This window comes from Protopterus annectens, chromosome 12.part0 (genome assembly GCF_019279795.1).
Source record: "Protopterus annectens isolate FY-2018-M chromosome 12.part0, PAN1.0, whole genome shotgun sequence".
Lineage (NCBI taxonomy): Eukaryota > Metazoa > Chordata > Ceratodontiformes > Protopteridae > Protopterus > Protopterus annectens.
The window spans coordinates 579,546,765-579,574,585 of NC_056746.1; the positions used below are offsets into that span (position 1 = coordinate 579,546,765).

The 27,821-nt window shown below is 39.1% G+C and overlaps 1 protein-coding gene across 1 annotated transcript in view; it reads left to right on the plus strand.

Moving 5' to 3' along the window:
- The window catches only part of LMF1 (lipase maturation factor 1), a 4,369,731-nt gene that overhangs the window by 378,698 nt on the left and 3,963,212 nt on the right, over positions 1-27,821 (plus strand). Inside the window, exon 3 of the mRNA XM_044089721.1 lies at positions 16,818-16,828. Within this exon, the coding sequence (XP_043945656.1) occupies positions 16,818-16,828 (11 nt within the window). The remainder of the gene's footprint in view (positions 1-16,817; positions 16,829-27,821) is intronic.

Consider the following 27,821-nt stretch of genomic DNA (forward strand, 5'->3'; position numbering starts at 1 on the left):
CACTTCGGCTCAGGGCACACCTTTGACTATGTCATTAGTTTCCATTTTTTGAACTGACTGTTTCAGCTCCGAGTGCCCATTCGGCACCGTGAGTTGTACCGACATCACTGGATTGACCCCTTTACTTCCGGTCTCGAAACTAGAGACTTCGGTGCCGGCAGATCCTGCACCACCGACCCAATACTCCCCCTCCGTAGATCCATTTCTGGGCCAGGTGTATTGCCCCTTCATTGAACATCCTGACTCCCCATTCAGAGTATCCACTAGATCCACCAGGAGCCTTTCTGAACATGATGTGGTGCGTCTTGTAGATCAGCTGTTGTTAGCCGGAGGGATTCCCTCACTTTCTAAGACCCATACACCTGCAGGACTCGGATTGCCTTATCCATGGACTCCATCTTACACTCCTCCTTCGATCATCTTGGTTCCAAAGCCTTCTACTCCGACATCTTTCTTGTAACCCATCACCTCAGCGCCTACGGTGCATCTCACGCTGGCTCCGAGTTTGTCCCTTTGGTCTTTGGTTCCCATTGAACCAGTCCTTCCTCATTCTGGGGATTGGGGGACAGGCTTGTTGGCCTGGGGTACGGAGCCACCTCTGTTCCATCCTTGGGTGCTGATATCCGTGTTCGCGCTGATCCTGCTTGAGGCTCCATCCGTGGGGGCAGGTTCGTTGGAGCAGGGTGTGACCTCTGTCCCAAGGTTGCCTTTCTCGGTTTTGGGCTCCCATCTCTCTTCGGGCGGGCCTGCCTTCTGCGTGATGGAGAGGGCTATTGCTTTTGGCAGCACTCCGATGTCGGAACCCCAGTTTTCACCCCCTGAGCTACAGCTGTCACAAACCATCCCCCCGGGACACCGGGCAGAGAAGCCGCAGGACACCCCTGTTCAGGGTACCTGCTCTTCCGAGTCCTCCTCAGAGACCCCCACTGAGGAGCCCCCTCAAAAGAAGACATATGAGAGAAAGCACATGGACTCACCCGGGGAGTCCTTAATGAAAGACGTGGAATTGCTATGATGGTGAAGGGTCCCCACAGTCACCTCCTGATGATGTCTCCTTTGGAGACATCCTGGAAATGTTAAAGCAGAGAGGTGACTGGAAGCCCTCCAACCCTTCGTCTGAGGAGTTTGTGTTCCTGAAGGCTTTTCGCACCCGGCCTTCTACCTCTTGGGTGACCCCACCTGCCAATGAGCTTGTCCAGCTCGTCGTGCAGCATGCTTGGAAGAACCTTGATTCCACTGAGGTGATCCCTCGGAGACCAGACAAAATTCTTTCCCCTTCCGAGGAGAACCTGCATTGGTCCAAAGGGTTAACAACTGATGCTATGGTGGTGGTGGTGGCGGCGGCCATGAAAAAGGACTTGGCTGAAGAAAGTCCCGCTGTCCACCCGCCCAAAAAAGGAGTCCCGGACAGTGGACAATCTTGGGAAGCGTGTTTTTGTGTCAGGGACCTTTGCCATATGGTCCCTGAATTATTTGGCGCATTCTACGTGGCTCCAGAGGGACTTGATCTCCGAACTCTCTGGGACACTCACAGGACAGTTTTCTGATGTAGTCAGGGACAAAGTGGCCTCGCAGCTCGCAACCTTGGAATCAATATCCAACTCGTCCATGAGGTTGGTGTCACATGCAATCGAAGGGGTGGCTAGAGCAGCGGGTTCGGGCATTATGAGGCGTCATGCCTGGATGCACATTTGTGACCTCGAGGACCCCTTCAAGTCTTCCTTTCTGAATGCTCCCATCGAAGCTTTGTCCCTTTTTGGCTCCAAAGTGAAGGACATGCTAGCCAGGTGTGAACAAGACAGAAAGACACCCTGTCTGCCATAGGCTGATGGTTTTCCAACCCTCAACGTACCTTCTCCAGGAATTAGAGGAGTGGAAAGATGTGGCATAAGAAATCTCAGGGCCCCTTCCATGCCACATGTGGTGGTGATACTCCCAGAGGCAGAGGGGTAACAGTTATGGAAGACACCCCTATAGAGGCAGAGGGGGTCCTCGTAATTAGAGCTCCAGGGATTCCTTCTCTGGACAGCCTTATCAGCGCTCCTGAGTAGCAGCCTGTTTGCTTACCTGTGGAAGCAGTCGGGGGTCATTTCTCACTGAACTAAGCTGCCTGGCAATCCATCACCACTAATCGTTGGGTGCAAAGCATTATCACCAGAGGTTACACCATTTTCCTTTCTTGTCAGCTAAATTTCCCAAGAAAACTTCCCGACGTTCCACCCAGTCAAAGGGAAGAAGCAGCTTCAGAGATTATAAAGCTGTCTCAAAAAAGAGTCATCCAACGAGTCCCACCATACCAGTGCGTATCCGGATTTTACTCGAGATTCTTTTTGGTGGCAAAAAAGACAGGGGACTGGAGACCCATTTTGGATCTCTGCAGCTTAAACAAGTCTGCCATCCAAACCAAATTCCAGATGGTCACAGTTTAGTCCATTCTCCCCTTTTTAAGAGAAGACGATTGGATGTGCTCTATAGATCTCCAGGATGCATATTATCACATCAAGATGGACAAATGCTTCAGGAGTCTGCTTCTCTTCCGGTTAGGAGCCAGTCATTATCAATTCCGTGCCCTGGCGTTCGGTCTCTGTACAGCCCCCAGATTGTTCACGAAATACATGGCAGTGATAACAGCTCACTTGAGACTAAAAGGATTCCGGGTGTTTCCATAAATGGACGACTAGCTTCTTACCACCCCCACCGAGCATCTTCTGGTAACAGCACTACATTGTACTGTCGCTCTCTGGCAAAATTGTTGGGAGTAACAATACATTGGTAGAAATCAGACCTTGTCCCTACACAACAAATAGAGTTAATTGGAGCAGTGTTCAATAATCAGTCCTGTCTGGTATCACTCCCAATTCACAGACTCCATCAGTTGAGGCTTCAACTCCGGGTGATACTCTCACAAACAACAGTTTCTGCAAGGGAAGTTCTTCAGGCGCTAGGTTCTATGGCAGCATCAATCCCAGTAGTGCCTCTAGCAAAGCTACACATGCGGAATCTGCAGTGGCTCCTTCTGTGTCAATGGTTCCCAAACTATCACCCCCTCAGTTACCAGATTCGAATAACTCCTGCAAACAGGACCTGCTTTGGTGGATGAGACCAGACGTAGAACTTTGGAGTCGTCCATTTCAATCTTCTCAGCCCACATCCATTGTGTGACCATGGATGCTTTCCTGATAAGGTGGGGGGGCCATTTCCAGGGAGAGACTGTCCAAGGCACATGGTCCACCTCAGAGACCCACCTGCATGTCAGTGTTCTGGAACTGAGAACTGTGCTGTTAGCATTGCAGGCCTTCCATTCAGCTCTCTCTTCAGGGACAATTGCAATTCAGTCAGACAATATGTCAGTGGTTTGTTATATTAAGCAAGGAGGAACCAAGTCCTATCCCCTATGTCGAGAAGCCATGAGAATTTGGCAGTGGGCGATAACTTCCAACCGCTTTCTAGTAGCAACTCATATCCTGGGGAGCTCCAACATGATTGCGGACAAGCTGAATAGATGTATGCTCATGCCTCACGAGTGGTCCCTCAACCCTGAGGTGGTGTCAGCAATCTTCAGCCACTGGGGCCAGCCCTGCTGCGATCTTTTAACCTCCGCACCAAACACCAAGTGCAACAGCTATTTTGCCCTACTTCCCCCGGAAGAGGAATCACCGAGGGATGCTCTGATCCATGACTGGCCCACAGGACATCTTTATACTTATCCTCCCATCCCTCTGATCCCACAATTTCTAAAGAAAGCCCTTCAGTTGAGATGCAAGGTGATCTTCATAGCCCATTCTGACCTTGACAAGTTTGGATCCCCTTCCTTCTGCCTCACCTAGTATACCCGTCTTGGATTCTGGACCCTCTACCAGATCTGATTTCTCACCCCCAAGGGTTGAGTCACCCAAATCTGTCCAGTCTCAAGCTGACAGCTTGGTTTCTCCACTTCCACTAGTAGCCAGGCAAGCTAATCTCTCCTCGCCTGTTCGAGACATCATTCTGGCCTCTCATAAGCCATCCACAAGAAGATTCTACCAGGATAAATGGAAAAGATTCTCCATCTGGTCTAAGGATAACATGCTAGACCCATATTCGGCTCCAGTAACTGCAGTGCTTCAATACTTGGCTAGGGTTTTTGATAATGGAGCCTCTGCCTCTGCTGTACGAGTACATCTAGCGGCAATTTCCAATTTCCACTTTCCACAATGGTATAGATGGCACCCCTCTTATCTCTCTACGCATTTACAAGGCTTTCCTCAAGGGGCCTTCTCATATCAGGCCTCCTGTCAGACAGCTTGTGGAACCATGGAATATCACCCTAGACCTTCAGTCTTTGACTCAGAAACCTTTTGAACCTGCTGCGCAGTGTGACCTAAAGTTTTTGTCGTGGAAATCCTTGTTCTTGGTAGACATCACGTCTGCCGGAAGAGTCTCGGAGCTGCAGGCATTGTGTATCAAGAGGCCCTATCTGGTCTTTCATAAAGACAGAGTATCACTTTGGATGAATCCATCATTTCTTCCCAAAGTTATTTCTGAATTCTCTATAAACCAGACCATTGCCCTACCAGTGTTCTTTCCGAATTTTGCCAATAGAGGAGAGTACTGCCTTCACTCCTTAGACGTACTTAGACAACTGAGATTTTATCTAGACAGGATCAAACCTATCTGTAAATCTGAACAACTTTTCATCTCCTGTTGTGGGCCCAGAATGGGAGAGGCTGTTTCCAAAGTTACTTTATCAAAATGGCTAAGGGACTGCATACGTTTCATCTATTCCCTCAGTAATGAACCTATGTCAGAAGTTAAAGCTCACTCCACTAGATCTGTGGCAACATCTGTAGCTTTCCATTCCAGGGCTTCCATGGATGACATTTGTGCAGCAGCTACTTGGACTAAGCCTCATAGCTTTATCAGTCATTACAAATTGGACTTGGTCTCCAGAGGGAGAGCTGCCTTTGGTTCAGTGGTACTCAGGAATGTTCTTCCATAAGGGCCGCCCATGGACCTTAAGGTAGCTTGGGATTCTGTCCCATCAGTGATGAATGGAAAGAAGATGAACAACATCAGATAAAGAAGTTAGGTCTTACCATAATGTTTCATCTGTGTTGTTCATCTTCTTTCATTCATCACTTCCCACCCTCCTTTCCCCTCCAAAGGCTCCTAGGGGATGCTTTGAGTCTAAGTGGTGCCCTAGGGTAGTTGCGCAGAAGTAGTCACGGCTTTACATCCTTTTCTCTGGCAAACTCGATCTGAGGTAACAGGGAGAAGGGCATTCTGGGTAGAGACTTAACTCAAGCGTTTTTTGGCTAGCGCAAGCTTGGTAAAAAGGCTGACTCGGTTCCGAGGGCTCGGAACCGAACCCATCAGTGATAAATGAAAGATGAACAACACAGATGGAATGTTATGGTAAGGCATAACTTCTTTTTTATGCTGATTTTCTTGTAGCTGTAAATATTGAGGGCTATACATGTACACTTAAGTGTAATCTTTCTGAGTGAAAAGACAGTACAAAACCATGGTAGGAATGTTCTTGAATGCAGACAGTGTACACTTAGTGTAGGTGTTACTAAATCTGGCCCTATTTCTTTTCTGTAATGATGAAAAAAGGAATTCTTCATTATTAAATCAGATACAAAATATGTTAGGTTTGAAAATAAACTTTTTTAAATGTGTGCATTTAGTGTTTTATACACTTATGACATTGAACATTATATTTCACTGACCAGTAAGGCTAAATCTGGGGGTATTGTTCATTTAAACATAGAACCGTTCAAATGTCTACAAATACCTATTAGTTACAGCTAAATCATTATTTGTATTATATACTTCTACTTATTTTCCTTTGTTAAGTTCTGTTAATGGAATTAAAGTGCTTGATCTAATGTCTGTTTTTGTCAGATTCAACTGTAGGTTGTCAGATCCAACCAGATCCGACCTTGACAACAAATCTGAAGCTCTTCAGTTCCATGGCTGTGACTCCTCTCCTACTCATAATTCCATAATCTCCATTTTACTAATTCAGATCTTGTTTGCTGCCTGAAGAGGGCTCAGAATTTGTATCCTTTTTTGGAAAACTTTTGTAATGTTCCTCCCTTACCAAAAGAGTTTTTTTTCTCTCCAGTTTCTTTAGTGTTTGCATTAGAGGTTATAGCATGTTTTATCTAAGAGTGTGTATTTTAGGCTATTTATATATACGTAGGTTAGCTTTTTAGGATCGTTACCTATGTTAGCGTGACATTTAAAGTTAAATTCCTTAGGCTAAGTAGTTAATTGTGTCCAGTGCCATAGCTTTATTTAGTGTCCTGTATATTAGTTTGTGTGTGTGTGTGTGTGTGTGTGTATATATATATATATATATATATATATATATATATATATATATATATATATATATGCACACACACACACACACACACACACACACACACACAGTTTTTCACTTTACTGATACGAGTTATCCATTTTTATGATGTATGTATGTTCGTTATCCTTAATGACTGAAAGTCATGTCTCTAAAAGGTGCACGGAGTCCACTCTCCCTTTGTGTATATTGTTTAGGCACTGATCACCTTGACAATTTGTGTCAGACTTGTGCTTCATTTACAAATTAGGAACAAAACCTTGTAGTGAAGGGACTCCTCTCTACCCAGACAGGGTCTGCCATTGCTTCCTCTTCTGCAACTTCTCATACTAAAGAAACCCAAGGAAAAACCAGAGAAAAACAAAGACAAGGAATGAGAAAAGACTAAACAGGACAAGTCTAAAGAGAAATCAAAAGAAAATGATACATTTGACTCTGAGAAGTCCTGGAAATGGTCCCTGGATCTGACTTTGACTTTGGGATCAGATCGCAAGGTACCAAGTCTTTCGGAGCTGACAGTCTTTTGTCATAATATGTCTCTTGCTCAGTCTGTATTCTCACCAGATCCAGTCAGCCCCAGACTCCATTCTCCAATTCTTCAAGAGAGGAGATATTCCAGACCACCGTCGGTGGCATCATCGACCTGGTCATTGAAAAGTCTGACCGAGCAGGACATCAACAGAATGATAAGAAAGTTTCTCAGGATGCCGATACAGCTTGGGGTTCTCTCAGTACCACCCTCTGGGAATGTACTTAGTGCTGGTCCATCTGCCCCTCCTCTTGTGTCTTTTCCAGAACCAGAGCACCCTTCAGCGCCAGTAGTTTCAGGAATCAATCTGTTCCAAAGCTCCTTTGCCTGAGTCTGTAAGTCAAGTGACTTAGACTGTGACTGGTTCCCTTCCTCTTTTGTGTCAGACATGTTTGGAACCACCGGAGACTTTGAGCCAAAGATTCAGTGACTGGGCTCTGGGAGATAGTTCAACTCTGAAAATTTCAAAGCCATCTCTTCCACTTGATGCTTTGGAGCTAGATAGCTCTCCATTTGAGATCTGCCTCAGGGTCAAAGCCCATCGACTCTGAGGCTTCATTTCTGTCCAAGGATATAAGAGTACTGGAAGAGTTGGTGGCATCCTCCGCTTTTTAATTGGTCTTTTCAATGCCAAGAGAAAAGGGACTTTCTTCTAGATCGGCTCCATCCGAACCTCAGCTGGAATCGGCTCCCGTTTCTCATCGTACTGTCATACAAGGACAGTCAGTTCCACAGGCTTCTCAGGCACCCTGCTACATAAGCTCCAAGTCTGATTCTGAACCATCTGATCCTCCCCCATAGATGGTTCATAGAAAACAGATGTGCAAACAGAAGCACTTAGACTCTTCACCAGAGTCCATCACCAAAGACAAGTACTTGAATGAAGGCAAAGGTTCAACCAGATCTCCTTCTGAGGAAGTCAGTTTTGGCAAGATCCTGGATTTGAAGCATAGAGAGGGATGGTGCACAGCAACTCCTTCTCTAAATGAGACCTTGTTCCCGGTAGCTTTTCATACCAACACTTCTTGGTCCTGGTTGGTATCGCCCATTGACGCTCACATTGACTTGATGGCTCAGTGAGAATGGAAGGACCCTAATCTGGTGGAGCCCATACCTAAAAAAAAAAAAACAGAGAGAATTCTTTCTGCTCCCACAGATGGGCAACATTGGAGGAGAGGTCCTCAGGTGCATGGGATGGTTATAGTGGCAGCCCTCAAGAAGGAATTGTCAGAAGAATGTTTCTCAGTTCATCCCCTCAGTAGAGAATCTAGGGCTATGGATTGCTTTGGGAAATGGGCATATGCTTCAGTGACCTTTGCACTAAAAGCACTGAATTACTTGGCTCATGTCACCAAATTTCAGAGAGACTTGACTAAGGAGATCTCAAAGTCTCTTTCATGTGTTCTACCTGTGGCTGTTCAAAAGACAGAGTTCTACCTGCAGACAGGCCATACCGTGGCAGAGAAGGTTGTAACAATATTGGATATTGTTATAGAGACAGAAGTGGAACTATGCAGGATGGTGCAGTGGTGCGGCAGTTAACGTTGTCACCTAACAGCAAGAGGTTCTCTGGTTCGATTCTTGGCTGGGGTGCCTTCTGTGTGGAGTCTGCCTTCTGTGTGGAGTCTGCATGTTCTCCCTGCATTTACGTGCATTTCCTCCGGGTACTCCGGTTTCCTTCTACATTGTAAAGACATGTATCTGGATTGTTTCTCCCCAGGCCACTGCTGAAAATAGGCTTAGTCCTAGTCGAACATTCCCAGTCAACAAATGTTAAATAAAAAAAAAAATAATAAAATTAACCAGGATATTTGTGGACCCCCCCCCCAAAAAAAAAAAAAACCTTTCAGTTCCCTTGAAAGGTTGCCCATCTGCTGGACTTTGGAGACAGTTGGGGGGTACCTGTCTCTGCACCAACAAGCCTGGTATGACATAACTTCAGATCCTTGTGTGCTGAGTATAGATTCCAGAGATTATTCTATACCGGTTTCCCTATGCCTTGTCAGAAAGAAAGTTCCCGATGTTACATCCCGTAAATGTGAACTTGCAGCAGCAGAGGTTTCCAAACTGCTAGAACAAAGTAATTCGACCATTCCCTGAAGACCAGCTAGAGTCTGGAGTCTACTCAGGGTTTTTTTTAGTACCCAAGAAAACAGGGGACCATAGACCCAGTCTGGAGCAGAGCCATTTAAATCATTATATCAAGTAGCCAAAATTCCAGATGGTCAGGCTTCAGTCCATTTTGCTTCTACTGAGGAAGAATGATTGGATGTACTCCACAGAACTGAAGGACACATACTGTTATGTAAAGGTAGAAAAGCATTCAAGGAGATTTCTCTGTTTCTGGATGGGAGGCAATCATTATCAGTTCAGAGCCCTGTCATTTGGTCTCTCCACAGCCTCGAGGGTGTTCACCATGATTATGGCAGTGGTGGCAGTGCGTCTGCAGTTATTAGGGGAAACAGGTTTTCCCATAGCTTGATGATTGGCACCTTACTGCTACAACCGACAACTTCTTATCAAACCATGGGGACCTTTTGCTCCAATTGATGCAAGATCTAGGAATTACAGTCAGTCTATCCAAAAGTCACCTTACATCATCCCAACAGATGGAGTTTATCGGATGCCACCTCAACACAAGCTTACAGATTTGCCTGACTTCCAACTTCCTGAATGCTTTCTCATTCCCTGACAGCAAGTTAGGTTCTTCGCCACCCCTGCCCTCTAGCAAGGTTGATCCTTCATGTTTTGGGTCTGATGGCATCCACAGTCCTCATGGTCCCACTCACCAGATTTTACATGAGAGTTCTTCAGTGAACGTCAGTGGTTCAGTTGTCCCAAAGGTTGCATCCATTTCATGCAAAGGTAAAATTTACTCAAATTTGCAAGCAGCATATAGCTTGATGGATAATGGCTCCTTCTATGGTAGATGGGCTTCCATTTCAGATGGACTATCTTGTGGTGGTAGTGACAACGGACACTTCCCTTCTAGGGTGGGGGGCATTTCAAAGGGAAGACGGTCTAGGGCATTTGTTGATAAAAAGAGGTCAATCTTTGCATCAACATTGTGGAGATAGCAGTCCTGCTAGCACTGCAGACCTCTCAGAACACTCTCCCAGAGATGTGATCCAAGTGCAGACAGACAACGTCCTTAGTCTGGTACAACAATAAATAGGGAGGAACCTGCTCCTACCTCCTATGTCAAGAAGCCATTAGAGTCTTTCAGTGGGAAATGCTTTCACAACACTTTCTAATAGCAGATCTATCTTGATGTCTCACAAATGATCCCTCTGATCAACAGTGACGGCCTTAATCTCCAGTTGCTGGGGCCACGCTTGCTGTGACCTGTTTACGTCTCACCTAGACAACAAGTGCAGCAGTTACTTTGCCCTGATCCTTCCACAGGGTCAGTCACAGAGGGATGCTATAGTCTACACCTGGCTCTCTGGTCTCCTGTATGCTTTTGCCCCATTGCCTTTAATGAACAAATTCATACAGAAAGCAAGAATGTGCAAGGCCAAAGTAATCTTCATTGGTCCTTTCTGGCCTCATTAACCATGGTTTCTCTTCATGTGGCCTTTTCTAGTGCATCCTCCATGGAAGCTGGACAAGTATCCATATCTGTTAGCACACCCATCCTGACTACCTACTCCAGACTGGAAAACCATGAAGTTAATCACTTGGTTCCACCAATTCAAACATTAGCAAGAAATACCAGGCTCTCCACGCCTGTAGTTTAGATCTTGTTAGCCTCGCAAAAGCATGCAACTAGGAGAGTATACCCCAGTAAGTGGAAGAGATTTTCCATTTAGTCTGCTTCCAAGGGCTTAGATCCATTATCAGGTTCTATTCCTTCCATTCTAGAATTTCTATCACAACTTTTTCACATTGGATCCAGTTTTACACCTATCAAAGTTAAGTTGGCAGCTATCTCTAGTAACCATTAGAACAACACTTTTGTAGCCTCTTTGAGGATTTCTAAAGTCTTTCTCAAGGTAACATTCTTTCTTTGGTCCCCTATCAAGGACCCAGTCCCTCTTGGGAATATTACCATCATATTACAAGCATTGACTCAACCACCCTTTGATCCAGCAGCATAAGTAGATTTAAAGTGCCTTTTCTGGAAAATTGTTCTAGTGGTAGTCACTTCAGCAAAAAGGATTTCAGAAATGCAAGCAGTTTCCCATAAACCACCATATTTGGTCTTTCATAATAATAGGGTTTCTATAAAAACCAACACATCTTTCCTTCCTAACGTGGCATCCAAAGCTAATGTAAATAAGTCAATAAATGTACCATTTTTTTCCATGATTTTTGAATAAAGGTGAATACATGCTGCATATGTTAGGCACTCATCATCAGCTTAGATTTTATCTCCATAGAAGGAAATCTTTCAGAAGGTCATCTCAACTGTTTGTGGCATACGTTAAGCCAAAATTGGGGAGAGCAGTAGCTAAAGTTACCCTGTCCAGATGATTATCTGAATGTATTTCATTTGCATACAATAAAAAGGGTTTCTCTCTACAATCTAAACCTAAGACCCATTCCACAAAGGCAGTGACCACCACTACAGCCTTTGCCAGTAGACTACCTGTTGATGATATCTATGCAGCAACTATATGGTCAGCAGTTAATACCTTTGTGTCTCATAAGATGGATGAACAATCAAGATCGCCTTGATCCTTTGTCTCCGCCAACCTCAAGAATGTCCTCCTTTGATACCACCTGGTTCTGTATGCTTGGGAAGCTGTCCTACAGGTAAACTGGATAAAATAGACAACATTGGATCTTTTGATATGAAAGTTATGTAGTTATCATAACAATAGATCCATGTTGCCTGATTTTCTTCCAGTTCAACATCACTCCCACTTGCCCCCTCCCAAATTGTCACAAATAAGACTCCAATGACTGGTCAGCTTTTGCATTCCCTGTCTGTAGGCAGTCATTACAACCCTGCCATATCCTCTTTCACACAATTTGGGAACTGCTCTTGAATGGGAGTTATTTCAATAATGTATGACTACAGTGACGTTCTTTTGGATGTACTTTTTAAGGGGGCAAACTCTATCTCAAGTAGTAAGATTGAGATCAAGAAATTATTGGTAGGGGAGGAGTCAAAGACCTGGAACTGAAGAGCTTCAGAATTGGTGCTGTGGTCAGAACAGACAACCCATGGTTGGGCTGGATGAAAATCAGTTAACATGGCTCTATAGTTATTGTAAGTACATAACTTTTGTTTTTTTCCTCTTCAGAATTGAATGGTGTCTCTTTCATTAATGTGGATTAATTATTATATTATATTCTTGTGGCAACATGCATTCTCTTACTTTACATGAGCCCCAGTGGCTGCTGCCATCATTTTCTGTGGTTTAGCCTTTCCTAGTGACTTCCTGTATATGTTACTGTGCAGACATTTATTTATTTTCAGTATAATTACAATTTTGTATGTCTTACCATATGATTGTTTTTTTAAGTGTTACCAGACTTAATCCAAGTGGATCTTATTTATAAATTCTGATTTGTTTCATCTTGTGATAACATAAGAACTATATTAGTTGCGCTAGAGCCGGACGATATTTAATAAACTTATTTATTTCTCTTTGATTAAACATTAATTTCCACAAACTAAACACTTAAAGTAGCAAATCTGATCTTTCAGTATAAATGTGAGGTTAAACCAGTTAAGTTTTAATTCACAAGCCGATTATTATTTATCCTGATGCCAACCTTGATCGGTTTACAAAAAAACTCTGTAACACACGAAACACTGAAAACTGACAAAATGAAAGAATGCACTCAAGACAGCAACACGAACTGACCACGTTTATTAAGCGCTTTCGTCAATAATGGTACTAGACTTCTTCAGAATAACCACAATAAAAATGTTTTCTTATAAAGCCAGGCAAAATCATCTGACAAGCAATTAAGCTATTCTTAAAATGCTATTCTTAAAGTAACATTGCCAAACATATTAAATTGCTACCCTAATAAGCACCCCAATACATATAAAATGTTTTCGGTTATAAAAATAACCTGTTCACACATTACATATTATAAATCCTGTAACACTAATAATATTCCTAAAAGCGACCATAAAATAAAATTAAAATTGAAATTGCTTAATGCTGTGAACAGTCTATCCTCACTATATATATATATACTAATTAATTTTCCCAGAGCTATCTTGACTGGTCAAACTTCATGTTATAATCAATTCAAAAAATGCCCTACTCAGTTAAAATACTTTTCAGGCTGTTTATGATGGATGTTTATATATGTAACTCAGCCTTCAGTTTTAAGTAACTTGTAAGAGAAACGACATAATTTAAACTGGGTGGACTATTGGCATTCATCTAAGTTTTCACATGAGTTCTTTATATTTTAAGAACAAGTCAATAGGACCACCTCTACTATTAAAATAATTTATATATTTATTTATAATTAAATGATGTAGTTTCTCTCATGGGTTACTTAAAATTGAAGGCTGAGTTTCATATATAAACAGCCTCAAAAGTATTTTGAATAGGGCATTTTTGAATTGATTATAACATGAAGTCTGACCAGTCAAGATAGCTCTGTGAATATTGATCAGTATATATATATATATATATATATATATATATATATATATATATATATATATATATATATATATATATGTAGTGAGGATAGACTGTTCACAGCATTAAGCAATTTCAATTTTAATTTTATTCTATGGTCACTTTTAGGAATAATATTATTGTTATAGGATTTATAATATGTAATGTGTGAATAGGTTATTTTTATAACTGAAAACATTTTATATGTATTGGGGCGTTTATTAGGATAGACATTTAATATGTTTGGTAATGTTGCTTTAAGAATAGCATTTTACGAATGGCTTAATTAATTGTCGTATGATTTTGCCTGGCTTTATAAGAAAACAACATTTTTATTGTGGTTATTCTGAAGAAGTCAAGTACCATTATTGACGAAAGCGCTTAATAAACATGGTCAGTTCGTGTTGCTGTCTTGAGTGCGTTCTTTTATTTTATCAACCTTGATCAATTTAGTAAAAATATTATGCAAAATCCTCATAAAGTTTTGGCTGTGGTTTATATAACAATCATCGATCTCCCCCTGTCAGGCTGCAATGGTAAGTAAAAGAGAATGGGAAATGGTATTAAGCACTGTAGATGATAAGAACTGGACAGATAACATCTTAGCATTTTCAGACCTTGTATATCATTCCTGTAATGCTTTAAATAAGATTGTATGTGGGATTTACCTATGGAAAGGTTTTACTTAATGTGTTTTTCCTCTTGATTACAGTGTTGACATTGTGAAGGCGAACAAGACAATTGTATCATTGCAGCTGTCATGTTCTCATATTTGTTAATAGTGGAAAAATGTGCATTTAGTTATTATACTAGATATTATAGTTTTTGAATGTCTGTTAGGTTGGATTAATTTTCTCATCTACAAAGAATCAGTATTTTATAGAAACTGCCTTCTAAAAGAGGTATTTTTTGTTATTAGAATGTCTCTCGTTTGCCAGACTTTCTGGATGAAACATTGAAGTTGTTTTTTCCCCCTCTTTTTTTTCTTTTTAGTTTCTTTCATTTTTATTCTTTTTTTGTTCCTTATGTTATTCTGTAATTGATTACCTTGCATATAATTTAGTGTTAAAAAGCAGTTTGAAAAAGTATAATTTCACAAAACTTCCTGGTTAACCTGTCAACATCATCAACATCAGTGGCACCCTTGGGGTGGTTGATCTTGATGACACTTGCTCCAGATAGCATTAAGGATGTCCAGCTTAGCCTGTCAAGGTCAGTTGGTCAAAGCTTCAGTATTAGGAGGTTAGTGGTATTTTAGCTCTTTCAGTTCACTTCATACATTTTTGTTTCTGTGATGAGTACACTGTTGCTGGAGTCATCTTTCTAGTGCTCAGCATTGAGAATACTGGCCTTGACTGAGGCATTGGTTGCCATCTTTACCTTGTATCATCACTGGCTTTCCTGGTGTCTCAATCTCAGGGTCATTGCTTGCTAGTGTCAGTCCACAGGCTTAAAGGCTCCTGTTTGGGGCTGTGGCCAGTCCTTTTGCCTACCATACAACTTTCCCTGTATGTGCCTCTCCATGGCAGTTCAGTTCATGGTTCATTTGGAAACCTTGCCATTGCTAATACAGTGCCTCTAGCTCAAAACAGGTAGATGAGGGGTTTCTCAGTAGGATACTCTACTTTCATTCAGACCCCAGTCCTCCTTAGACTCCCTCCATCTGACCCACTTCCCAGGAAAAGATGCATGACTGTGTGTAACAGGAAAAAATGATTATTCTGTGGAGTATCTAATGCTGGACATTGATGATTACTAGGATGCTATCCCTCCTGCCACCTGATGACTCTAATTAAAGCTCATGAAGACTGAAGCTATGTTCCCCTTCCGTAGGGCTGCTTAACATGTCCATGATGTGTGATTGGTGGTTATATAGGGTATGCCCTTCTGTGCCCCACAATATTTATTCACTTCTGTGAAGTGGCATCTAATCAAACATGGTTCAGGTAATAAATAAGCTAGTATGATATCATGCTGCATTGCAGTGTCTATGTTGCTAGGCTAATGTACCTCACATTTCTGTTAAAGGCTTGTTGTAGAATGGCTGACTACTCAGTCTCACCATCCGTGTCCATCCTTGCTGCATTCCAGGCCGCATTTATCAATCCCTGGTCATTACTTGCAGAATCTTAAAAAAGAAAAAAAATTGTCAGTGGGGCAGCAGTTGATGGTTATGGGCTTTTCAGATGGGCCATACCTGTGAGTCATGCATTTCTAACTACTGTGAGATATTATACGGCACTTTTGCATAACTTTGCTGTTGTGCAAAGTTTTTATTAAGTGTTAGCTTTTAGGCATGAAAGATAAAAGTAACTGATGTGTACTTTAAAAATTTTATTATATTCACAATGCAGTGTGCATGCTTTGGCAGTCTTTCCATTATGTCCCTAGGTCTGGACCTAATGAAAAACTGGAAATAACTTGAAAACTTGTCTACTGTGGTGTGAAGAGAAGGATTTATTTTCAGGCTGAAGTCAGACTGTTGTTATCATTAGTTTTGTGGTTCTTCATTTTGCCAATTGCCATGTGTTTTGCATTTGCAGTTTGTTTTTATGTTCCAGAAAGTAAGTTAAAGGACTTTTTTAAAAGTAATGTTTTTTGAAGTGACAAATTAATAGTGATAACTTACTTTATAACAGTATAATCAGGTATTGATCTGTAGATTTTTATGAAAAAAATCATGCTTATTACTCCAACACTGTGAATCACATAAAAATGCAAAATTTATTTGAAAAACTGGTAGAACACTCATTGTTATTAACTGTTGACCGTATCAAAGTAAGGTACAGTAAGTTACATAGCTATCAGAGTTAGAAGGGGATTTTATACCAGGTATTTGATATGCTGGCTACACTAGGATTGTAGTTATGAAAGGTATACTTTACTAGTTTTGAATCTTTGATTCAGAACTTAAGCCGTGTACCATATTTATGCAAACATCAAAAATTATAGTCTAAGATGTTAAGAATTATGTACATTTATTTCTTCAGTAAAAGGTATTAAAGTGTGCTATTTTGTTAAAAAAGAAATATCTGTTTTCATATTTTGTTGCATTAGACATTTTATTGTGTTTTTTAATGGCATTTAAATATTAGAATACAATTTTTGGATCGTTAATAAATGAAGCAAATATATTTAGAATCCTTACAGGCTCTGCAAACTATGGGTGGGGCATATGATGTGTGCTTACATATGGAAGGTATGCTTTGTTAGGTAAACAGCATAGCATTGTATAGTTCAGCATCTGCTGGGTAGAGATTTTAAGAAATAGTTATGTGTATCTTAATGCAGTATATGTTATGTATTTTTCTACTTGTAATTTTTCTTTCTTTTTTTTTAGGTATTCCTTTGGTAAGTGAGCATTTTTTGAAGAAAACAAGATTTTTTATGCTGTGCATTTGGGGTAGGTTGTTTTAAATCACTGCACTGTTTGCTGTTTGACTAATACATAGTCCTATTTAAACAAACCAAAGCTGGATTTTCTACAAAGCATGTAGTATTCCATAAGTTATGTAAAATCATCATGTACACATTTTCCTCACAGCGGTGCTGCAAATGAAAAGCCTGCATCTTTCACAGTTACAGTATGTTGTATAGCGAGATTAATTTGTAGGGCATGTTAACACACAGCACCTGAAGAATAGCATTCCAAAATTATATTTTCATTGGAAAAATAAACATGCTTTCTTAAACTTTTGTAAAATGTGTCACTGCATAAGACAAATTTTGTACGTTGCTTACAATACAGCCCCTGTTCTTGTCAGCATGTTGTAAACATCCTGCTTGACCAGTTTCATTGTGACTAAATGTAAGGTCATTCCCTTTGCTTCTTGTATACTAAACTAAACAAACAGATATGTAAGTGTTTGAAATGCTGGCTAAGTGGAGCTGCATATTTAAACAAAGAAGTGTGCACGGTGTGAAATTACTTACAAATCAAGTATACTGCGGTCTGTTCTCGGTAGGTACTCTACCAAACCATTTTCTTTCAAAGGGGTGATTGGTTATTGTCATGGGAAAAAAATGAACATTGTAATCCTAGGTAAAATATTCACCAATGCACATACCAGTTTGCGTATTGAAAATACATGGCATAGAACTCATATCATGAAGGTCGACTGTGAGCTTGTTTGTTATAGCAGCATCTTTCACGGTTCAGTTTCCTACATGTACTACCATTACCAGTCAGTTATCCAGGCAGGCTGGTGGCCCAGTCTCTTTTCATTTGAGTGCCTCTAACTCCCAGTTTAACAGCAAAACTACATACTTCTGGTGAGACACACATTTCACCGTAGACATAGACGTAGATTTCAAATAACCCTTACTGAAGATCTCATATCAAGTAGCAGAGGTGACCAGGTATATCTCACCTGACTTGTGTTTTTATAAAGTGATTTAGATTATACAACTCAAGTCATAACCGTTGGTATACCATTTCTTACTAGTATACATGTTATGATATATTCTAATAATATTATTGTTATAATATTATGATATAAGTAGTTGGGGTCAACATCATGTTACACAACTGTATTGTATTTGATAATTATGTTGTATATCTCTACACTGTACGTCCATGATTATATTGCATATCTTTCTACATACTCTGATCTTGGCTAAAAGGTTTCTTAATGATCTACCACCTCAGGCTGGTTGTAACAATAATGGTAAATTAATGCAGTATCCAGATTTAATAGTTATATTAAATTCAGTATCGTTCTATCTGTAGATATTGCAAAATGCTCAACTGATTAGTGATATGAATATGCTGCTATGACACACTGGCCATTCTGAAGATTATCCCCTTACTTATGATTGTTCTTATATAGATTATTTTCCATGATTGTGGTGAATATGTCAGTCATAGAAATGAATATATATTCCCTCACAAAATAATTGTTTGAAATGCTGTAACATCCTGGAGATCCATAGATTTTGAGAATAGCAAGTGATATTTAAGATGCCCACTGTGTTGGATGGTAGTAACCATAGTTTCTTCTGTAATAATGTTGCCAGTCACATGTACTGAATTAATCAATCTTGTTTTTTTTTAATTGTTTAAATCCTAAGACTGCGTCGATAACCTACCTTTTCACTTATGTCATATTTCACTTTATCTGAGTGATACCACATAGCTTTGTAGTATGCTAATGTCTAATTTGATTGTTGTAATTCTTTGTTGTTTAAGTTTAGTTTTTAGATAATTTGAAAAACTGTTTTACTATAGAAGCTTTTTATCTCAGTGCTCCTGAAGGTAACCTTCTCAGTATTTCTATGAAGTGAGGCTGATAACGCATTAGCACTACTTCTAAATTTCACAAAAATAACTCCAGTGGGATATACCACAAAATAAAACTAATAACATAAAAAATGCAAAAAGACTGACGAGTCCACACTAAAGGTAAAATCACTTTAATCCAGTATGTTAACAGATTTCATCCTTAATTATTGGACTAAATCAGAATGTAACTCAACAACAGAAATCATCTAGCTCAAAAAGGACATGTAAAATTACAGGCACTGTCTTTTAAAGTGATAACACTCGCAATACATAGAAAGCTATAAAATTATAAATTTCACTGTTGAATCAAACATAAATGACACAAAAATAACTTTATAGCATCATAGATTTCCTCTTTAAAACACTACTAATACTCAAAGTTTCAATCATACTTGGGAGATTTAGTATTTATCTCTTAAGCTACTTTAGTTTGTGTTTGTTTTTTCTCCACCTTCATCATTTGTTACCTTTTTAAGAATGATGAACAAAAATACACCCTCATTTTTACAATGTTGTGTATACCTTGCAAGGGCATTATCAAATTGGCTTCTTGATACTAAAAACATGATAGTAAATTCTTCTTTTCAAACTATTTGAGTCTTGCTGATAAAAAAGGCAGGACTACAATTACAGCATTCAATATAAACCACCTCTTCTGTATTACAGCTGAACATCACAAATGGGAGTTCTGTAGAATAGTCTTTTAGAAACCTCCCTTGCATGTTGTGGTCAGTGTATTTACACTGGTTATATTTACTGCACTTATGAATGCTTTTGTAACCAGTGTAGTTAATCGCTTGGGTACCAATGGTTTTCTTTAACAACTGTTCAAAATTATACCTGTTTTTATACACAAAAAAACTGGTTCCTTACCTAAATATCTAACGACACACCAAGGTGGGTAAAATTACCTAGTGTTTCCTCATGACTTTTTGTGTTATGGGATTTTAATACTATAAACAAGTGCAATGGCTTTATTAAAAGTTTTTAAAGCCTGTATCACCTGGGAACTAGTGTCATCATCGCCCCTTTTGACAGTAAGTGTGGAGTGAGTTGTTAAACAGTGCTGCCTAACATCATTAATACAGTTGACCATCAAATGTCCCGAACAACACCCTCCATCAAAAAAGTCTCTAAGTTTTTTCAACCTTTTCTTGAAATGCCAGTTTATTTTTTATTTGACATAAGTTTAGATATCCTAACTAGCTGTTTTTTAACCAGACTTCTTTTAGTACGAAAAGGGGTGACAACTTGTGTAATGGAGTAAAGAGTTACTATATGTAGGTTTCTTATAGATCACAGACTGCCATGCCGTGTGCTGCACATCCTTTGTAATTGGAACATCCGAATAATTAGTAGAATAGAAAGCCCAATTATATGTGAATTTTAAAAATTCATTGAATTTGTTCATTGTCACCTCACAGTAAGATGCTGTCCAGTTCGATTCTCAGCTAGAACGTCTTCTGCGTGGAGACATGCGTGAATGGGCGTACCTTCGTTGAAGGTTGTGCATCAGGGCTGGTAACTCGGCAAGTAAAAATCAACTACCAATCATTAGTGGACCGGAGTTCCGCTGTGGCGACCCCTAACTGGGAAAAGCCGAAAGACGCAACAACAACAACAACAACAACATTGAATTTGTTCATCCAGTCCACCAGGGCAGCAAATGAGGAGATGTCTCCATCCCGCATCATAAATACATCATCAAGAAATGTAAGGTAACCTGTACACATCTTGAACAGTTCCACTTTAAACAATTCACCTCCCAATGTCATAAAACTAGGTTCTCAAAAATGGAGGCACCTGTGGCACCCATTGCTACTCCAGTGTTTTGATGTAAATATTCTCCACAAAAAAAAATATATGTAGCTATTCTGAAAAAACAACTTCCATTAGTAAACCTATATTTCTAATCATTGTATTTGACAATTTGTCAAAACCAGACAAAGCATCTATGAACAGTTTCAAAGCTAAGTATTGCAGAATTAGAGAAAATACATTTTTAACGTCAGTGGTCACATCATGGTGACATTATTTGTTTTTGCATTCTGTCCAGAAACATTGGAGCTGCTAAAGACAACATATAAATAAATGTTAAAGAAAACATGTAAATAAATGTCGTTCATGAAAAGGTCTAAAAAGCATCTATAGCTAACAGAGATATCCATTAAGACAGTTTTGATCAAAAGAAACTTCCATTTATTGTGATTAATTTTGAGGTGAATTTGAAAGAATAAAGTCAAATTATGAAGCAATACATTTTAGTTATCAGCTATTGAATGGAAGTAGGGAGAGCAGTGAATGTGGCAGTTTACTATATTAGAATGTGGTTTGAACAAGCTTGATGTATTTGTCAAAATGATGACCAAACCCCAAGCCTGATCTGAAGAAATTTCACTGTAACTCAGACCCAAAAATTATATAATTCTTTTATACCACAATTATTCTGATTTGGCTATATGTTTATATTTGTTTTATTTTATTTTGCTGTTATATTCTGCAACAGAGTAAAGTGTCTGTGTGTATAAGTGTCTGTGCATTTATATGTGTAAATGTGTATTGACTGACGTAGAACTCGGTTGGTGGACACACAAAAAATACTATGATAAGACAAGAGAGTTCTTTACGAGACAACTATTTCTTCTTCAGCTATCCTTCTTTATACAAGAGAAACTCACACACAATGAATAGTAGGTTGCTTCTTGTAACATTAAAGTGAAAAAAAATATATATATATATATTATAGACATATATGTACATAGACACACACACACATATATGGTACCATCAAAGTTTTGTTGAAAATATGTTGTGTCTGTTTACTTTATTGAAAGTGCATTTTGTCGACTGCATTGTTTGTTGTAGGGTGCAGTTTGGAATTGTGGGGTTTTTACTGTTAATTCTGTAACTTTCATATGTACTGAAAGTTTTGATATTAGGGAATAAGTGTGTGTGTGTGTGTGTGTGTGTGTGTGTGTGTGTATATATGTAAGTATGTATGTGTGAATGTGCAGGTGGGTGTTTGTGTGTTAAAGACTAGGTAATTGGATAGATGGTAAGAATGTATGTGCAAGTGTTTGAGGGTTAGGGTTACCATGAGGGCTGAGTTAGGGGATGGATATAGTGTTGTGTGTGTGCAGATTATTGTGTGTGTCGTGTATGAGGGGTCTTCTGTAGTGGTATTCCCTGTGAAGCTCCTCCTCCTCCTCCCACCCCCATAAGCTTGCTACTGCATGCTAAACATAACCCTAACCTTACACTCTGCCTTAAAAAAGCCTTGTTCAGGCAAACTACCCTTGAAGTTAGTGGTGGGGTTAATGAATCACAAGAGGCAAGTGGTTGCTTTTCTTTTGCAATTTGTTGTGTTTTGTTATTTTAAGTTTTCAGTAGTTTGATTGTTTTACTGGGTTCATTAATTTGAGATTCGATCTTCCAGTACTTGAGTCAGTCAAGACAGACATGCACATCTGCAAGCACAATTTGTATCACTTGGTTGAATGTCCTTTTGGCTGAATCCAAATGGTTTGTAAGCCCTTTTAACTGAAATACCAATTTGCCCAGGTCCAAATAACTGAAACATATTGTCAAAAACACCCAGGAGAAAACATGCCATAAAGAGTTTATTGTAGAAATGAAAGCACCATGCACCCCCTGTGGATTGTTTTGGCCCCACACTCCTGTCCTTTTACTTAAATATACTAACTCCATGGTTGCACAACTGAAGAAGAATATCACACACAAGGAATCACTGATAGTGTACAGATATAAACCACAACAGACATTATGAATAGTCAACATGAATCTCAGTGTAAAACTTTTTCATATCTTTCTACACAGTTTTACTTCCTTATTACAGATCAATGTGTTTCACATTTAAAAAACAGGCATTCAACCAGACAGACATTAAAATTACCATAGAAGTGGATGCTCCTTCCTTCCATACCCCTTTTTTCTTATGTTTCTGTTACCAAAGTGAGGACTTTCATTTTTTTTAATCTTTCCTGCACTGACTTCTTTCAGAACACTAGCCTGCCTCTCTCAGTATGAAAGCTCTGAAGGGCTTCGCACCCAAACCTTTTGTTTTCTTCAGCTTTGCTTGAGCTGATAATAGTTGGAGTGCATGGAAAGTGCCCTTAAGCATTAGAAGCTGAACAGCTGTTATATCCTTAGCAGTATATAACTTATATAGTTAAGAATACTGCAGCAGTGATCATTTGAACATCTCCTGTTATAGTAGTGAGTTTAGTTAACACAACTGTATTTTCCATCTATATTTTTTAATAATACTTCTTGTCATGTTTATATTTTTATGTCCTCGTGTGTGTATCTGTATATAACATATATACATAGAGATAGAGAAAATGTGTGTTTAAAATGGTAAAAATGTGCATGCTGATTGCACAAACAAGTGAGCATGCGAGTTTCAGATTCATCACTACTCATACAAGAGTTCAGTAGTCATGCCGAAAATGAATGGTTACTGGTTAGCGAAGTGACGAGAGTCATTTTTTTTTCATTACAAATTCTTAAGTACTGCTGCTGTCTGAACATATGCAGCTTATATTTGGATGGTGACAGCACTTAAAGAAAACTGTGATGTAAAAAATTGGACAAGATGTTTTTCTGTGTTAATGATTTGTCTGTTTGAGTACTGCTGCTGTCTGAGCGTATGCAACTTACCTTTGGACAGTATTAGTATTTACAGAAGAATTTGGAACATAGGAAAACGGCAGCTGCAACTACTTTGTTTGGTAGCCACAATGATACGGGCATAGCTCACATGTTTCTTATTTATAAGGAGTTGTGTTATTCTGTCTTCTAGTGGCCTGAGCTTTTCATTGGCACTTTGGAAGAGCAGTCCAAACTTAAGTTAGGCCTGAAACTTAGAAGAATTTCAGTAGGTCGTGTAAAGATGAATGAAACAAAAATCAGCAAGTCTATTTTAACAAACTGGTCACTGAATATAACTGCCTCTAGCATTTTGGCTTTTCACAGTAGACTGGATTTTCTTATTATTTTCCATAGATGAAATAACTTTTTTTAGTAACTGAATGATTAAAGAAAGACATCTTATTTTCTGATGCTGCTTCTACCTTAGAATAGTATGCCTTAAGTAATCTTTTATTTTGGATAGGCATGCTGCTAATGTTTTTTTATCATTCATGAAGTGTAACGTTTTGTTACAGAGTGTCTCTTTTCAACTGTTAGGGATAAGTTAAGGTTCAGAGTCAAGGACTAGGGTGACACAGTTGGCTTTGAAAGTCTGTGGTCATTTTAGCAACTAGATTTCTTAATGTTGTAGTCAAGCTGGTATTTGCCACTGCCATACTATATAGAAATGTCAAATTCTCTTTTCAGCAAGATTGACAAGTTGGTTAGTATTTAATATCTACTGTAACCTAGCCAAATTCTTAACTGGCTACCTGCAGGCCCAGCATGTTCCTCTTTCTTCACTCAGTGTGTCATTCTATTGCAGATTTTGTCTTGTGTGTAGAAGATATCTTTATGAGTATGGATGAATTTAAGAGATCAGCTTTATGAACTCTGAGCTATGCATGCATTTTAATTGTAACTGTATTTATTACTGTAGGAACTGATGTTTTTATTCCTGTTTTCCATTTATATTTACTGGCATTTGGCTGTGTTATTTTTCTGCCTTATCACTGAATATGGGCACATTTCTTTTTGCCTTATTAACTCTATTTTTCAAGCTGTCACTTAACTAGTCACAGTGACAGATTCAGATGTTTATAAGGCCCTGGACACTTTAACTCTGGTGTTTCCAATCACGACATCACCTTTTTCCAGACATTTTGAATTAAATACACACTCTGGCCTTTTAACCTGCCTGCTGTTAAATTCATGCTTTAAAAACTGCTTAATGAGGGTTTTACTGACTCAATTGGAAGTTTTTATTAAAATGCATTAGTGGGCAAAAGTTGCTGGCCTGAAGGAAGCAATTAGCCCAGAGCATCCAGGTTTGCATTTGGCTATAAGCCATACCAGGTTTCCTGCTAACTGTTTCCAGATTGGCATTAACTCTAACACTGCAACTCACACAGTATTTATATCCTTGTCAGTACTACATTTGTTCTGATTTATAGATTTGTTAATTCTACGCCAACTCCTGCCTCATTTTTAGTGTTGTATTTTCATTAACTGTTAAATTTGTTTTAGAACAGTCAGGACTGCTACATTTATCCCAGTCTTATTTACCTCAGATCTTCAGCTGTGGGCAGTGTCTGTGCACAGGGTTGTAATATAAATTGAGAGTTACAGCTTCTGTCGTTTTAGTATCTGTTATGAGAATTTCCAAAGAATAAATGCCTCTTGGTGATTATGATGGTGTTGGTGAAGAGAGCAAAAGCTGCTTGATTTGCTTTTCCTAACATTATAATAAGCATCACTTTAGCTGTTAGCCAGGTGACGTTTAACTGTAAGATGTCAAAGTATAATGAAACTTATCCATGCCTAGAGTATAACAAACTTTGTTAGATGCATTCATATAAAAGACATGCAAACCTAGAGGAGTTATTGCAACAAGTCAGGAGGTGAAGCAAAACATTTATTTTTCATTATTTAAAATTGAAGATAGGTGGGCTGTCTTTGACTTTAGTTGCAAGCACACACATACAGAAAAAGCCCTCTGCTTAGGCACTGTTAGAGTCACAGAATGAAAGGATAATATTAGCTCTCATTTGGCAGTGGAATGCAAGACATACAGCAGTATCATGTTGGTGTTATTGCCACTGGACCAACAAGAGCCTCTGGACACACGAGGTTTACGAAATTCATTGATCAGTCTGAGTAGGAACTTCTTGGTTAGGAGTTCATAGCAGAGGAGGGGTGGGGGTGATATTTAGTATTTAAACTGAAATTACTTATGGAAGTTGTATTTAATTTAAGGTGTGTGATAATAGTCTCGTGAAATGTGGTGTGATAATAGTCTCATGAAATGTGATGCATATTGTTCTGCCAGACAGCCAAAGTGAAAAACACCTTCCTTTAATGTTCATTAACTGAGTGTGTCATTTTACTGAGCTGACTGAGATGGGCTGGTTATTTATGCAGATTTTTTTTCCTTGGGGAAAATAATTTGCTGGGAAAAATGGTACCTTAATAAATTAATACACATTGATCCTGTCACTCTTACTTACAGGTTAGCACAAAAGAGCAATAAACTTTGCCGCCTCTCTACAATTAATCCTCTGTTGGGTTCCTTGCTGGGACCCTCTGAATGGGACTCCATTTACTTCTAGAGTCCATGTGTCATTTCACCTGATGCCCTGGTTTATTCTTACATCTCAAAGACATGGTTTAAGTGAATTGATGGTCCTTCAAATTGCCTGTGGGTATGCATGTGATGTATGGTATCTTATGGTGGACTGGCATTCCATCTGGAATTAATTCTCTGCTTTATTCACACTGAATGTTGGGAAATGCTCTAACTTCCCCGTGACTCTGAATAGGGTGAAGCAAGTTTCTAAAAATAAATATTTTTTTTTGCTATAGTTCACAAGTCCTGTGGGTAGTACAGAATTGCATTTGTTAGGAGCATTCTTTGTCAAAATGGAAAATAGCATTGTAGTACTTTCAGAAGATTATCTACAATTAAGAAGTACAAGTGCCACAACAAAAAAAAAATACCACAGGATGACAGCAGAAAAAGGCAGTAGCTTGAACAAATTTTACAGTAACTCTTAGATACTATACTGTTTCATTACAACAGTGGTTTTGACTGGGATCATTTATCTTTAACATTCAATGTTCTTCCACACAGTTTAGTTGATCTCACAATTGTAGCTCTGAGATTAGTCACTGTACTTTTTTCCTTCAGCTAAATAACTGTGCATACTTTCATTTTCTAGTTTCTCTAGTTTCTTGTTATTTTCTTTATTTTTATAAATAGATGCAGTGAAGAGAATTTACCTGTTTGATCTATGGCTTATTTAAAATGGGTAATGTCACTTAAATGTCCTAAACTATCCTTGTTTTTGTGTATTTCTAAATTATTTGTTTGAAAAATATAAGGAATAAAATCTATCTTGGGAATGTAAGGCTTAATGTAAAGGTCTGTTAAACGCGTTTATATTACTCTGTTGAAAACTCAAACTGTCGACAGCATAATAATCGACAGAAAAATGTCGAAACTCCCAAACATCGAACACACACACACAAAAAAAAAAAAACACCCAAACCCAACACAAATTGCTCTATGCAGGGGGGCAAACCCCCTGCACCCCTCACAACCCCCGCTACTTAAATATACCAACTCTGAGATCGCACTACATTGCAGTAAACAGAAATCTCCCCTTAAGGAGATTTCTGTTTACCCGCGCAATGACTTTCGCTTTCGACATTTTGTTGCCGACAATATCAGCTTCGATTTTGTCGGCCTTCGACATGGTGAAGTAGACCCTGTTAAACTGTGCTTATTGTGTAAGGATAACAGAACAGTAAGCCATTCAGTCAGGTTATTTCTTTCTTTTTTATTTTTTTTAATATAACATTTTCTTCTTGGATAAGAATTTCTATAGTCTTGTATAGCTTGCCTGGCTCTGCAAAAACAGACAGTGTTTCTGATCATAGCTCTTAGTGCAAAAAATCTGGATAAAGCCAAAAATAATGGGGGACAAAGGTCCAAAAATAGGGACAAATTTTAAATATTACTGTTATAAACTTAGAAAGTTGCAAGAATAAACGGTTTTGTGCTAGCATGCATTTCCTGAAGCATATGAAGTTTGAAACTGGAGCGAGTGTCATTATTTAGTGACTTCATTCCTCAATGATTTGCCAGAAAAACTACAGATGTTGTGAGCAACAAGTCAAAAATCTGGACATTCTATGAAAGTCTGGGCAGTTGAGAGATATGTTTCTAATACGTTTTGTTATACATGAACTTACTCCAAGGGACATTACAGGATTTATTATAAAAACAGCCAAGATACATTCACTTATTGATGCAGTTTGTTGTTAGAAGGTTGAACCCTTAGAGGTAGTGTGCTATGAATCTGATAAACAACAAAATGGTGTCTGTCAAAAATTCAAGGCTGCTCTTAGATT